General features: G+C 35.4%; 1 protein-coding gene across 5 annotated transcripts in view; it reads left to right on the plus strand.

The window, feature by feature from the left end:
- The window catches only part of ERBB4 (erb-b2 receptor tyrosine kinase 4), a 1,148,959-nt gene that overhangs the window by 602,807 nt on the left and 530,984 nt on the right, over positions 1-15,168 (plus strand). For all 5 annotated transcript variants that reach the window (XM_066278878.1, XM_066278881.1, XM_066278877.1 and 2 more), the window contains exon 3: positions 1,740-1,926. In XM_066278878.1, the coding sequence (XP_066134975.1) occupies positions 1,740-1,926 (187 nt within the window). The remainder of the gene's footprint in view (positions 1-1,739; positions 1,927-15,168) is intronic.

Below are 15,168 nucleotides of genomic sequence, written 5' to 3' on the forward strand. Positions count from 1 at the left end.
TCCCTCTCTCTGTCTGTCTGTCTCTCTCTCTCTCTCTCTCTTTGTCACAAAAGAAAAAAAAAAGAGAAATCATGAAAAACAAACTGGTAGCCTAATCACAAATTGCAGTACTATCCAATAGAAACATAATGTTACCCATAATAAATGAAGCCACAATAAAAAGGTAAAAAGAAACAGGCCAAGTTAACAAGAATAATCCATTTAATAGAACTCAATTGATCTAAAATGTAATTTCAATGTCTCATTTTTATTCAAAGTGTATTTTATACTGATGGTACATACTTCGTTCTATACTAGCTACATTTTAAGCGTGCAATGGACAGGCGAGAGAGAGGTTTTGACTCTTCATTGGTAGAACTTTGTTTTACTCAGAGTAACTTGGAAGGTGATTCAGGGTTTTAAGAATTCAAGTGTCATGATTTGATTTATTTTTTAATGATCAGGGTTAGCCTTCACTGAGAAAACACCACACAGGATCAAGAATAGAAACAGGGAGATTTATTGCAGTAATATTGATGAGGAATGGTGGTGGCTCAGATGATAGCAATGGCTGACATAAGAAGTGGTTGGAATCCTGATTATTTTAAATATGACACAAATAGGATTGGCTGCAGTTGGTGTGCGAGGGGAGTCAAGAATGATCTTGAGGCTTTTGGCACGAACAACAGTAAGGAGGGGTTGACTTCAGCTGTGATGAGAAAGGCTCCTGGAGGGATGGCAGGAGAAAGATTCTGGCCAGGCCTAATAGGTGTGTTTGAGGAGCATATCAGGGCATCCATGTGAAAATGTAGAGCAGGGAGGTGGACATGAGTCTGGAGTTTAGGGGAGAGTTTAGAAGTAAAAGTTTGGAGACTCAAAACCTTGAAACTTGGTAAGATCAACAGGGGAATAAAAGTGGAGAGAGCATACAAATGACTAAACACTGAAACATCTGAAATGAAAAGATCTAAAAGAACATGAAATGGACATTAAAATAGTATACATTTAATACTTTTTCTACTTATTGTTTTTTTTAAAAAATGTAATGCAGAGTCATATAATCATTATGATCTAGTTTTTTTTTTCTGGAAAACTATACCTTTAAATGAAATCCAAAGCCTTTTTTGTGACTCTTTTTTTCCCCCTCTAAAATATCTCACAAAACTTTAGTTAATTAACTCATATCATAAATACTACATTAAAAATAGACAGTAAAAATAAAAGTTGTGGTCATAATCAAATTAGCAATCATAATTTCTTCAATGCACTTTTATGTGTTCTCCAGAGACATATAAGGCAACTGTTCTTTGATAACTCTAGCATTAAACACCAGATTAGCCGTTTGAAATCTGTCCCACAGTTTACAAACTGATACAGCTTTATTTGTGATAAGCTTTCCAAGCTGCATTTTTTATATAAAGTTTGATTGATGGTTATATGTTCTTACCCATTTTAATCTGTCAGTAAAGAAGACCTTTATGCCTTGAATTATGTTCAAATCTTAGGTGAAAAGAACACTACATAAAACAAAATCCACTATTTTACTATAGGCATAATCATAACTTTAAAAAACACCACTCATATTTCAACTCTTTCTGATCTTGTAGTATCAAGACAATTACTTACAATATGATGTATAAAAGGGTGTATTATTAAAATTTAAAAATGTAATGAAATGACTCATTTTTATCTAAGCACTTACATAAATATACTGACAAATAATCTTTAATATTTTAACATAGATGTTTGTATCTTTTCAGTCTGTTCGAGAAGTCACAGGCTATGTGTTGGTGGCTCTTAATCAGTTCCGTTACCTGCCTCTGGAGAACTTACGCATCATTCGTGGGACAAAACTTTATGAGGATCGATATGCCTTGGCAATATTTTTAAACTACAGAAAAGATGGCAATTTTGGACTTCAAGAACTTGGACTGAAGAACTTGACAGGTAAGGAAAATATAAGAAGTGGCAAATATACACTCATCATCAAATAACGTTATAGACACATTTGCCTCTGTGTGTGTGTATGTGTGTGTTTGTGTGTGATTACTGTAGTATGTTACATTGACAAACATTATAAAGCATTTAAATGTCTACTGTTTATTAATTAATTGAGAAATTATGGCCTATGATTCCATTGCTTTATTTACAGGTATTGTGAGTGCAGTCTAAAGTATACTTTAATACTGTTATCTCAGCTGAACAGAAGTATACTGTTCAGGAAATGCTCAGTGACTGAAAACCGAGATATAAAGCAGGTCTAAGAATGCTATGTTTGGTTGTCTCAGGTGAACGGTGGACCATATCATCAAATCTCTGCAGTAAAGCAACTCTCACTCTCGTTAAAGCTCAGTAAATACACAAGCCTTACCATCTAGTATTTTACCCAATTCTCTTTTTTATCTAATTTATTAATTCAGTTTTGATTTCTCTTATTTTGTAACCCACTAAATGCCACTTGTAATTCTTTCTCAGTCTGCTTTAATATCATCGGTGACCCCTCCCCACACAAGACTCAAAATAAATAATTGCTGATAACCTAATGTCAGCATCTTGCTACAAGAAAGACTTTGCAGAATTTTGTTTTGTAAACTAGTCTTGCAATTCCACTGATATCTTATTAGTTCATACAGTTCATAGTTTATAAGGCCTGTGATGGAAAACTTTTTGTTAGGAGGTTCCTAATCATGAATTTTGCCATGTGTGCCTCTAATCAAAATGTGCTAATTAGTGATTATTAGCATCCTACAATGGGATAAAGGAGTTAATTAATTTAATCTAAATTAATATCTATATATTTTGCATCTAAATGTGTAGTGTCCTTTTATATGTATTTGAGTTCACTCACTAGTAATATTTCTTGATATTAAAAAATGAAATACTTTAGAGATATTACCTTAAAATATTGAGTAACAAATAAGATTGTTATTATCAGGATATTAAAAGTATTTTTTCTGTCATTTATTGTGGATGCAAAATATATCATTTTAAGTTAGAAGTAGCTTCAAAGTTAGCTAGACATAGAGCTATATTGGGGATATTTTGTATGAGGAAGGAAATACTGATTGCTATTTATTTTGGATGTGATTGCCATAGAATTGATGACATAACATAAATGCAAATTGTTTGGAATTTATAGATGCCTTCATCAACATTTTTCCTTTTTTACTTTCAAAGTACTAAAGAGTGGGATTTTTGACTAAATTACTACTTGCCTGGAAATCATGATAGGAGCAAGTACTTGGAAATAGAATGGATTAAAAAAAATTGAATGATTGAAATTCGGAATCTAAAAATAATATGATCCAGTTAAAACTTGAATAGGAAGTATTGTGCTTTCCTCCTGATTTTTCTATGATTAAGTCAAAGAAGAAATTATTCGTTTGAAATGTTTATAATACTTGAAATATATTATTTTATATTATGTGGTATTTGTAGACTCTTGCCATACAGGACATTAGTCTTTAAAGAGTTCTTATTTATTTCCACACTTAACATTATGCTACTAAATATTAAGAGTTATTTAATCAAAATTATGCCACATTGATAGAACTTTTATCTACTGAGCTTACACCGTGTATTACTTATGATTGAGAGAGTTGTTTAAATCGTGTCATTCTGATACCGGAACAGTCTGGGATTTGTGTTGTCTGTTGCCCTTTTTTTTTGCCAATTTCATGAGAGGCAGTGACCGAGTAGGTATAAAAGCATCTTTAATTCAAATTGCAGCAACTTGAGAAGTCAGCGGACTCCTGTCCAAAAGAACTTCCTTAACAGTCTCGGCTTACTGGCCTGTTTAAATATCTTTTGAAAGGTTAGTAATTTATTACAGAGCATGCAGTTAGTCACATAGCAGTGTGCAGGAGGCAGGGTCAAGTTTGCAGAGATGCCTCCCTGGAATGTCCTCCTGACACTGGAACAGGTCTATCTCGTGTCCTTGATGTTGCTCCAGAGAGGCTGGGGTCTGGCGCCTCTGGGAACTTAATGCAAGAGAAATCCTTGTATTTCTTAGGCAACAAAGTAAGGATTTAAGATTGGTAAACTAAGCTTCTAATAATTTATAGACCTTAACTTGTTACAGTAAATTCTGTTTCTAGGTTTTTACAAACAACTATTGTGATCTAAACTATAATTGTCGGGACTCTCTCCAATGTAAACTTTCCCCAACATTCCTGCAAAGGTAAACTCTTTGCTGCATTTCAAAGGGAGCCATTAAGAGAGAATAGCAAGTAGATTAATTATTTCCTAACTTTTCCATATCTCCTATTCATTACAACTAAAAAGCTACTATTGCCAAAGGTAAATTTCTCACTTTGGGGATCCCCTATCAATACCAAAATATGTCACTATTATTTTTAAAAAAGTATCCCTACTCTCCCAGAAAGCTTTACAATATTTTCTTGAGAAGTAGTAGAAATTGGTAATTAATAAATGATTAGAGGAATGAGTTGATTGTTTAGAAAACTACATGTATTTATTCAGGAGTTATAATGAATTACACAATAAGCATGATTGTGTTAGTGTGTAGGAATATACGAGGAAGGGCAAAAGAAACTGTTCACATTAAGTGGAATTGAAGAAACAATTTGCTTTATTATAATTTCTTAAAGTGCTAAGGATTCTAAATCACCTAATTAAACTAATAAGCAAACACTGCTATTTACTTCAGATAAAATTGTTTTTGTGTTTTGGAAAGATATTTATGTTATGTTGTTTGATTATGTGTTATACAAAGTAAGCTTATAATTTTTTAAATTAATATTATATTAATACAGGGCTGCAGGTCTTGCCCTAATTTTAGATTTACTTTGTGTAATGTAAAGAAAAATAAAATACTTGCTAAGCACTCAAATAGCTTACTGATTACTGCCCTAGTGGTTTAGTTTTTTGTTGTTGTTTTTATTTTTTTTATTTTTCTGAAGTGAGAAGCAGGGAAGCAGAAACACAGACTCCCGCATGCACCTGACCAGGATCCACCCAGCAAGCCCACTATGGGTCAATGCTCTGCCCATCTGGGGTGTTATTCTGTTGCAACTGGAACCATTCTAGTGTCTGAGGCGGAGTCCATGGAGCCATTTTCAGCACCCAGGCCAACTTTGCTCCAATGGAGCCTTGGCTGTGGGAGGGGAAGAGAGAGATAGAAAGAAAGGAGAGGTGGAAGGATGGAGAAGCAGATGGGCGCTTCTCCTGTGTACCTTGGCTGGGAATCAAACCCGAGAATTACACACGCCTGGCCGATGCTCTACCACTGAGCAACTGGCCAGGGCCATGAATTAGTTTTTTTAACTCAGTTTTAAAGAACCAGCAGCCTAAGCATTATCTGTGTACTTGCTAGAAATGTAAATTCTTGGGCCTTTCCTAAGACCTACAGATGAGTAGGTTGGAGTTGGAGCCTATTAACATGTGTTTTGACAATTCCTCCAATGTTTCTGATGACTACTGAAGTTTGAGAAACACTGTTCTAGTAAATAATGATTTGTTACCAAGAAAAGGTAGCATAATATATAGTTAATTTCTTCACTTGGCTTAAATAATTTTTATTCACTTATCTTCTGAAGAGAAACGAAGAACTGAATCAAAACGTCTCTGTTTTTATTAAATAATAAGCAATATATCATTTGGGTTAAAAATGAAAATAACACACTAAGAGCCTGGATGGAAATATGTGGATGAGCATAAAACAGTTTAGAAATGAGGAAGATGCTGGGAATAAGGTTTCTCTGTATCACCATTTTCCCTAATAACAACTTTGCATAATGATAAACCATTATAGGATGATAATAATTCCTGGTAAATTTTCTTTTTAAGCAAAATGGTATGTTAAAGTACATTTAATGAGATCAATAGCAAGTACTAGTTGTGGGGGTATAAATTATGTTATCACAAAGAATTTGTTTCCCCTGAAATATTTTTTGCTCTGTTGACCTTAGAATAGTATGCCTTTATCACAGTACATTTGCCACACAAACTCCATCTTTGTGTGCAGTATATATTTGGTTGACATAAGGACTCTCATATAGGAGGATTACGGGTTGGATGCCACTTCCACACACATAAATTCACTTCCACATCACACATTCTTATTAATTAGCTCGATGCTCACCAAAAGCTATTTCTTATACTGTAGACATGACTACAGTTCTTACTTACATGCTTCCATTGTGTTTGTGTCCAAAGCCAGCAACTCACTTAAACATATATTTCTAGCTTACCAGAAAAACTTACTTTCCCTACTGTTACATTTTCCTGGTCCCTCATGGCAAGGTAGAGTGGAGAAGAGGCAGGTACATAGTCTAAGGATAATCTAAAAGAAAGTGAGATACTTGTCTTGGCAATCTCTAGGTTCCTGGTTATAATGGGTCATCCTTTTCTGGTCAGGGAGAGACCCTTTTCCAACAGTGTATCCTCAAGGCCAGTGGGAGTGATACTACTGCTTTAGAGGACTAAGCACTGGAGAGAAATCCACTGCTTCTTCTAGAAAGCTCACTTGCAAGTGGCTGTGGTTGGTTCTTATTAATCACTCCACACGATGATTGGGTGATCTTTTTAAATCGGCTCCTTTTTCACAAAACATTCAAAGTCCAAACCAACACTTACTAATTTACAACCTTAAGCCTAGGAGCTTCTACTTATTTAGCTGCCTGTCTGGCAAAAATCTAAAGGTTATTTCACAATATGGGGCATAAACCTCATTATTATTTTCTGACTTCTATAATTTAAAAATTACTTCTTCTATTGGTACACAATTCATCTATATTGTAGACATGAAGAAATCTTTGAAAATACCTAAGGCTCATGTCTATTCTACTACTTATATCCCATTTATAATATGATAATACAGGCTCAAATTCTATACATGAATATGTGCCTTTTTCTCACCAGGCGTTACATTAAAACTTTGAATTTATATTTTTTTGGAATGATGAGAATATTTCTTTTGAGTATGTGAAGTTTAGGGTGCTACAGATATAATTTATGTTTTTCAGAAGTCAGCCAAATACTCATTTTTTTAAAGACCAACATAGTTATGAACCAGTACCTTTATTTAATATTTTATGCATTTCTAATTGGTTATTTGTATATTAGGTCATCCTGATTAGATTATTTTTGAAAGATGGACAAACAAAAACTTTAACAGAAAGTGAAATGCTGAAGTTATATTTTGGGAGGCTTCAATGAAAAAGTAAAATGCTCCTGACCTGTGGTGGCACAGTGGATAAAGTGTCAACCTGGAATGCTGAAGTCACCGTTTCAAAACCCCGGGCTTGCCTGGTCAAGGCACATATCAGAGTTGATACTTCCTGCTCCTCCCCCCTTTCCCTCTCTCTCTCTCTCTCTTTCCCCCCTCTAAAATGAATAAATAAATAAATAAATAAAAGTAAAATGCATATTAAGTTTCCTGAATTCTGGTAAACTAAAAATAAAATAAAATGTGTAGGAGATATATCTGACTGATATGACATTTGAACAATATAACATCTGACCATTACATCTGAATATCAGCCCTCAAATATGAACGAGCTATTTAATTGAAATAGTGCATTCAGGTAACACAGTACCTTCTAAAGTTTGAGTTTCTCAAACCCCTTTGACATTGTTTAGTAATGGTCAAATAAATAGCCTAATATTGAAATGGTCACACCATTTGGAATTGACTCAATATTTTTTAAAAAATATAGATGTCAAATCAGAAAATTACCTATTCAAATGAGAGATCACCACTTACAGTCTGAGTGTCTTCTTTAAAATTGAAAAGAAAATTTCACCTCACAGAGTTTTACACATTCTTGAAATAAGGCAGGGAACTTGTCAACTGCAGCACCTTTCATATAGAGAATGCTTAGGGAGCCTTAATTTTCTTTTTCTCTGTTGTTTTGTTTTTAGCTTTCCTTTGTTTTGACACACTGACAAAACAATTGTACATGTTTTTGCATATTCAAATTGGTTCCTGTTATTTTATTGAAGCTTTGAAAAGTGACTTGTTTAGGCACTATAAATGTCACTGTCTTTTCCCATACTACTTTGAAACTGCTTCATGTATGAGATCCATTTCTCTGGCAGTGAAAAGTCTGAGGTTTTTCTTTGTGTATTCTCAGTATGATGGCTGTCTTCCATACTCCACAGTACTGCTCTCTGTCTTTCCATGGCTCAGGCCAAGCACCTGTTGTCCCAGCCCTTCATTTCAAATCTCCATCATCATGTTTCATCCTTCATTGGCCCTGACATTTGTCTTGACCTAAACAAGAGACCTATTCATTATGAGTTCTTTTTCTGACATTCAAGTTGCTAAGCATTCTTCAACTATTCAATGAAAGGTCTTAATAATGTTTGAGTCGATTCAACTTGCCTAGTCAAAATGATGTTAAATACAATGTTTGACAAAGGTACTACTAAGATTTACATTAGAAGAGCTATTCAGCATATTGTGATATCTGCAGAAAAAAAAGATTTCAATAATACTGCTACATTAAGGATATATATTCCTAGAAAAAATATTTGGTCAAAACTAACCTATCCTTAAAATCCTATGAGTCAGATGGAATCCGGGAAGAGTGGTACATTCTTATGAAGGCATCAATTTTAAGGTTAGGTCCACATTTTCAAAAAATGCTACTCTAGCCCTGGCCAGTTGACTCAGCAGTAGAGCGTCGGCCTAGTGTGTGGAGGACCCGGGTTCGATTCCCAGCCAGGGCACACAGGAGAAGCGCCCATTTGCTTTTCCACCCCTCCGCCATGCCTTCCTCTCTGTCTCTCTCTTCCCCTTCCGCAGCCAAGGCTCCATTGGAGCAAAGATGGCCCGGGCGCTGGGGATGGCTCCTTGGCCTCTGCCCCAGGCGCTAGAGTGGCTCTGGTCGCAACATGACGACACCCAGGATGGGCAGAGCATCGCCCCCTGGTGGGCAGAGCGTCGCCCCATGGTGGGCGCGCCGGGTGGATCCCGGTCGGGCGTATGCGGGAGTCTGTCTGACTGTCCCTGTTTCCAGCTTCAGAAAAATGCAAAAAAAAAAAAAAAAAAGCTACTCTAATCAAGTTTTTGTTAAGAAAAAAACATTGTTTGCATGTCATGCCAGACAATGTATATTAACGAAAAGAAGCAAAACCCTTCATTTATTTGTCCAGGTAAAACAGAAACATATCTTTGAATAGAAATGATAGAAATATGGGATCAGATAAAGTGACCATTTCAGCAAATTTCTAGAATGTATTCTGAGCTTTAGAGATCTGAAGAGTGAATTTATGTAACCAAATGAAGGTCAGATGGACATTTCCCCTCCTTTTGTACCAATGATCAGAGAGGAGACTGTTACTGCAGGAAAAAGGCACGGGTGGCGGGTTTTACCGGGAATAGAACCATCCTTCCTCCTCTAGCTAACATGTTTTATATCATGAGTGTTAAGAGAATGTGTTCAGCCCAGAATAAGCAGCCACCTTTATTTAGGTCCTAGTCAAGGACCCTGGAGTCTCACTCCCTTGACAAGATTGCTTTTAATCCCTGTAGCATCCTTAGGGGAAAAATTATGGCAAATCTATTATTATGCGAGTTTGACAAGAAACTTCCCTACCTGGCACATCCCGTGATTATACTTTGTTGTTTGTAAGCTACACTATGATCTGCATGTTTCTTTCCCTAAGAGAGAAAACATATTTATTCGAAGGGGGAAAAACATGTAAGGTAAAAGACAACCTCCCTTGTGAAAACTCATTTGTTGAGGAAACACGCTTGTTTGCTTGTGACATTCAGAAAATGGAAGCGAGTCTTTGCTCCTCGGGGTCCCAAATGCAATAATAGAAATTGATTAGATAATACCAGGAACCTGTGATTTCTTTCTAAGGAAAGCAGTGAAGAGATCAGAGTATTTGCCACCTCCCCCTTAGAGCAGGACATTACTACGTTAGTCCTGCAGACACCAGTGGTGGTGGAAGAAGACTTGACTTGGGCAGTAAGCACACAATACTTTGTATAGATGATGTGTTGTGGAATTGTGACCTGAAACCCCTATAATTTTTTTAACCAGTTTCACCCCAATACATTCAATAAAAAAGGGAGAAAAAAACTTGGCAAACTCTCTGCATCCATTCCCAGTCACCAAGCAATGCTGGGGCCAGAATCATTAGATCACTGTACTTTCTGAATTGCTGAATCAAATCAAAGCCCTGGAAGCAGTGTGAATCATGTTTGGGGATAGCATGGATCTGTAGTTCAAAGGAAAAGGAATGTATGCAATTTTTGACTGGCCTCTATTGCAATTTTAAAAATACAATATATAAACAATCATCTAGTTTAGTTAGAAGCAGCAGCCTCAAGCTTGGCAAAACCTGAAACTCTGTCAGTCTTTGGTATAAAATTAGGCATTTAAATATTGTTTTCTTCTAATGTTTATCAAAGGTATGGTAATTATAATTAGCATTTTGTTATTGATTTATACATTTTATACTATGCTTTCAATTTCCTTTTAAAATTTGATTTACACATTCAGCTCAATAATGCTGACTGAGAAAGTATTTTTATTGATAGTTTGCATATAAGGACACCAGGCTTAAGGTCTTGTGGTTTATAAGGGGCTATTTGTCTGGACTCTAGATCTATTTACCATCTCTTCATATTGTGCCATTCCTAAGAAATGTTTAGGGTAATTTCTTCAGATAAGACCATGATCAGTGAAATAATAAATTGCTTGTAAACATAAATCAAAATTAGAGGGAAGTTCTTAAAGTTACATTTTGGAAAGCACTTTGGTTGTAATTGTTGTATAATATTTGAATACATCATGGGCGTATTTATGGGAAATTATGGTAAGTTGATAAAAACATATAAAAAATACACAAAATGATAATATTGTAAATGCTAGATTTGATTTAAAATGATCAGATCTATTAACTGATTTTATAACCACTGCCATTCAGTGGCTTTTCGAAACTCAAGGTTACTAAACTCTTATCCATAGTCTTTTTTATTGGAAAATGTTTAGGATTCTCTGCAATGTGATGTCAGTTCAAATATTTGTTAACTTTGCTTTATTCCACTTGTATAATTAATATATTCAAGATGCACTGAGATACAAGCTCTTCCAAATTACCTCTAGGTCCCTGTCTTCTCTCAGTAAATATTAAATTTCTGGCAAATATTTACCACTATGTGAAAGCATTGGGAAAGTATTTTCCCCGTCATCATCATTATCATTATTTTATAGTCAAGTGCTCCCATTTTAGTCTATTTTATTTTCTAAAGCACCACTGTCCAATGGAACTTGCTGTGATGATGGAGGTAATCTGTGCTACACAGTTGAATAGTCCGTAGCCATACGTAGCTACTTAAAACTGAAATCTGGCTAATGAGATGAAGAAAATGAAAATTTTATTTTATCTAATGTGAACTCAGTGGAATTTAAATAGCCCACATGCCAGTAGTGATAGTATTCGATAGTGCAGCACGGACTGGAAGCCTATTTTACCAAACTGAATGCAGCACGTGAGAATATTTACAAGCAGACTAGCATGGGTCACCGGAGCACAGGCTCCGGACTCAGGCTCCCTCTGTTCAAATTCTGTTCTAAGGCAAGATACTCAACTTTCTAAGGCTCAGGTTACTCATCTTCAAGGAAATATAATGAGAATGCTCAGTTTGCAAGATGATTGTAAAGATGGAATAACAAATAATATACAGGCCTGGGCATGATATCTCAGTTGGTTAGAGTGTTGTCCCAATATGCCAAGGTTGCAGGTTTGAATCCTGGGCAGGGCACATACAAGAATCAACCAATGAATATGTAAATGAGTAGAATAACAAATCAATACTTCTCTCTCTCTAAAAAGAGGAATCAGGCCTGACCTGTGGTGGCGCAATGGATAAAGCGTCGACCTGGAAATGCTGAGGTCGCTGGTTCGAAACCCTGGGCTTGCCTGGTCAAGGCACATATGGGAGTTGATGTTTCCAGCTCCTCCCCCCTTCTCTCTCTCTCCTCTCTCTCCCTCTCTGTCTCTCTCCCCCTCTCTCCTCTCTAAAAATGAATAAATAAAATAAAATTAAAAAGAGAAATCAATACAAATTTTTAATAGCATGTAGAGCATTAAATGTATTTCTTGGAATAAATACTGTTTGAGAAGATGTATGTTTTTGGTAAGAAATAATAGAAACTCTTTTTTTATATTCATTGAAAGCATGTTAGTCTTACAAATTAAATTATAAAATATGTCATTTCTAATTATTGATCTAGCCATATTTTATTTTTGAGTCAGCTAGATTCAGGACGGCATGCATTTCTTCTTTTTTTTAAAATTAATTTTAACTTATTGTGTTAACATGGATTCAAGCATCCCACTGAATACAACACCCTCCCCCCATATGCCTATCTACACCCCTTTTGTACCCCTCCCCCCAATTCTCACCCCCTTCCCTTGGGGCCTGCTGTCCTGCTATCTGTATCTCTGTGCTATGTATATATAATTTCACTAATCCCTTCACCTTCTCTGATCTCATCCCCTCATCCCCCTTCCCTCTGACAGCTGTCCCTCTAGTCCCTGTGACCCCACCTCTGCCCTTATTTTGTTCCTCAGTTCATTTTGTTCCTTGGATTCCACATATAAGTGAGGTCATATGATATTTGTCTTTCTCTGCCTGGCTTATTTCACTTAGCATAATAATCTCCAGGTCAATCCATGCCATTACAAAAGATAAGATTTCCTTTTTATTCATGGTCCTATGGGACCACAATAGACTATGTATTCTATTGTGTATATGTACCACAGATTTTTAAATCCACTCATCCACTGATGGAATCTTGGGCTGTTTCCAGATCTTGGCCACTGTAAATAAATAAATATGGCACTGCAATAAATATCAGTGTGCATATTTATTTTTGAATCAGTGATTTGGTATTCTTAGGATATATTCCTAATAGTGGGATGGCTGGGTCAAAGGCAGTTCCATTTCTAATTTTTTGAGGAATCTCCAAACTGTTTTCCACAGAGGCTGCACAAGTCTGCATTCCCACCAGCAGTGCAGGAGGGTTCCCCTTTTTCCACACACTCACCAGCACTTATTGTGTGTTGATTTGTTAATGAGAGCCATGTTGACAGTTGTGAGCTGATATCTCATTGTGGTTTTAATTTGCATTTCTCTGAAGATTAGTGATGTTGAACATTTTTTCATATGCTTATTGGCCATGGCATGTATTTCTTCTTAATGTGCTTTAAGCTGCTAGTTTTTATGACTTAGGTTTCCTTGTTTGTAGAAATATGACTTTTCCTCTCATCTTCAGTTTTTACAATATAAGTGTGTAGTTATAAATAGATCCCAAATTCTGTGTCTTAATGACTTAATTAGGAGAAGAAAAGACTAGGAGATTATAATTATCTTTATAACAGAGAAGCTATGTTGAAAACTCCATTGAGAAGTATTTCTGGCTTAGTCATTGGCCTCATCTTTAGGATTCCCTAATCCACATTCAAAGTTTCTTTTTGGCCCTGGCTGGTTGACTCAGTGGTAGAACATCAGCCTAGCAGTGTATGGAAGACCCAGATTCAATTACCAGTCAGGGCACACAGAAGTGATCATCTGCTTATCCACCCCTGTTTCCCCTCTATTTCTTTCTCTCTCTTTCTCTTCCTCAGCAAGGATTGAATGATTTCAGAAAAGTTGGCTCTGGGTGTTGAGGATGGCTCTATGGCTTTGCTTCAGGAGCTAAAATAGCTTGGTTGCTGAGCAACGGAGCAGCAGCCCAGACAGGCAGAGCATTGCCTGATAGGGGGCTTGCTGGGTGAATCCTGGTAAGGGCACATGTGAGAATCAGTCTCTGCTTTCCTGCCTCTTACTTAATAAAAAAAAAATAATAATAAAGTTTCTTTTTATAATATAACATTTACTTAACAAAACATAAAGCTCAAAAGAAACTTCTCTATAAAATATCTTCTGACATAGCTACAAAAGTTCATTAAGTCAAAGTCACTAGCAATTGTAAGAACTATTTTTATTTTAATAAAAGAATGTATTTAATAAAAGAATATATTTAAAAAAGAATATATTTTTATTTTAATAGCTCTGCCAAGTCTCTAAACTTTCTGTTTTAATATTTAACAGAGTGGGTCCATATCATGTATAATTATACATATGGTGATGTCCCATCAAAATTCTTTTATAAATTCTGCTAGTTTTTAAAGTATTCATATCACCAGAATTTTTCTTAGTTGTACTTTTGGTTTTAATGACTCTCCCTGCCACTTTTAGCACAATATATTTAGGAAAAAAACACACCAAGATGGCTTAATAGATTCCAAGTTATATGTATTACTAAATTAATTAACATTTGCTATATAAAAGTCACTGGTTTATAAAACTTCTCTTTTTTTATTTCTGTTGTGCATCCATTTAGTTTTTATATTTTAATATTTTTAAAATTTAATTATATTTATTAAGGTGACATTAGTTAATAAAATTATATAAGATTCAAGTGTGCCATTCTATGATACATCATCTGTATATTCCAGTGTGAGTTTACTACCCAAAGTCAAGTCTATTTTATTCACCATATATTTGACTCCCTATCCTCTTCACTACATCCTCAACCTCCTTCCCTCTTATGAACACTATACTGTTGCCTGTGTCTATGAGTTTCAGTTTTATATCTCACATGTGAGTGAAATCACATGCTTCTTGACTTTTTCTGTCTGACTTATTTCATTTAGCATGATATTCTCAAGATCCATCCATGTTATTACAAGTGACAGTACCTCATCTTTTGTTATGTCTGGGGTAGTATTCCATTGTATGTATATGCACCATCTTCTTTATCCAACCCTCTATTGAAGGACAGCAATTGTTTCCATGTCTTTGCTACTGTGATAATGCTACAATGAGCATAGGGGTGTATACATAGGTTACTGTGGTAATTACCATCTTGAATATAAAAGAACTGCAGTTTTAAAATATTGAGTAACATGTCTCAGAGTACACCATAATTTATGAAATTTAGATTTTAAATAAGGTAATTTAAAATAACTCCAGGTTTTTTATTTATTCCTTATGCTATAGAGATTCTAAGAAAGAAGGTCACATGACATTGAAATATTATCATTTTCTGCCATGTGTGAATAGAGAATCTATGAAATTACTCATCTGGTCCAGGTGTCATCTTTCCAATGCAGTCTTTCTCTTTCAGGTAATGAGGTTTTGCTTAGTGTAGATAATTTGCC

Source organism: Saccopteryx bilineata, chromosome 5 (genome assembly GCF_036850765.1).
Source record: "Saccopteryx bilineata isolate mSacBil1 chromosome 5, mSacBil1_pri_phased_curated, whole genome shotgun sequence".
Lineage (NCBI taxonomy): Eukaryota > Metazoa > Chordata > Mammalia > Chiroptera > Emballonuridae > Saccopteryx > Saccopteryx bilineata.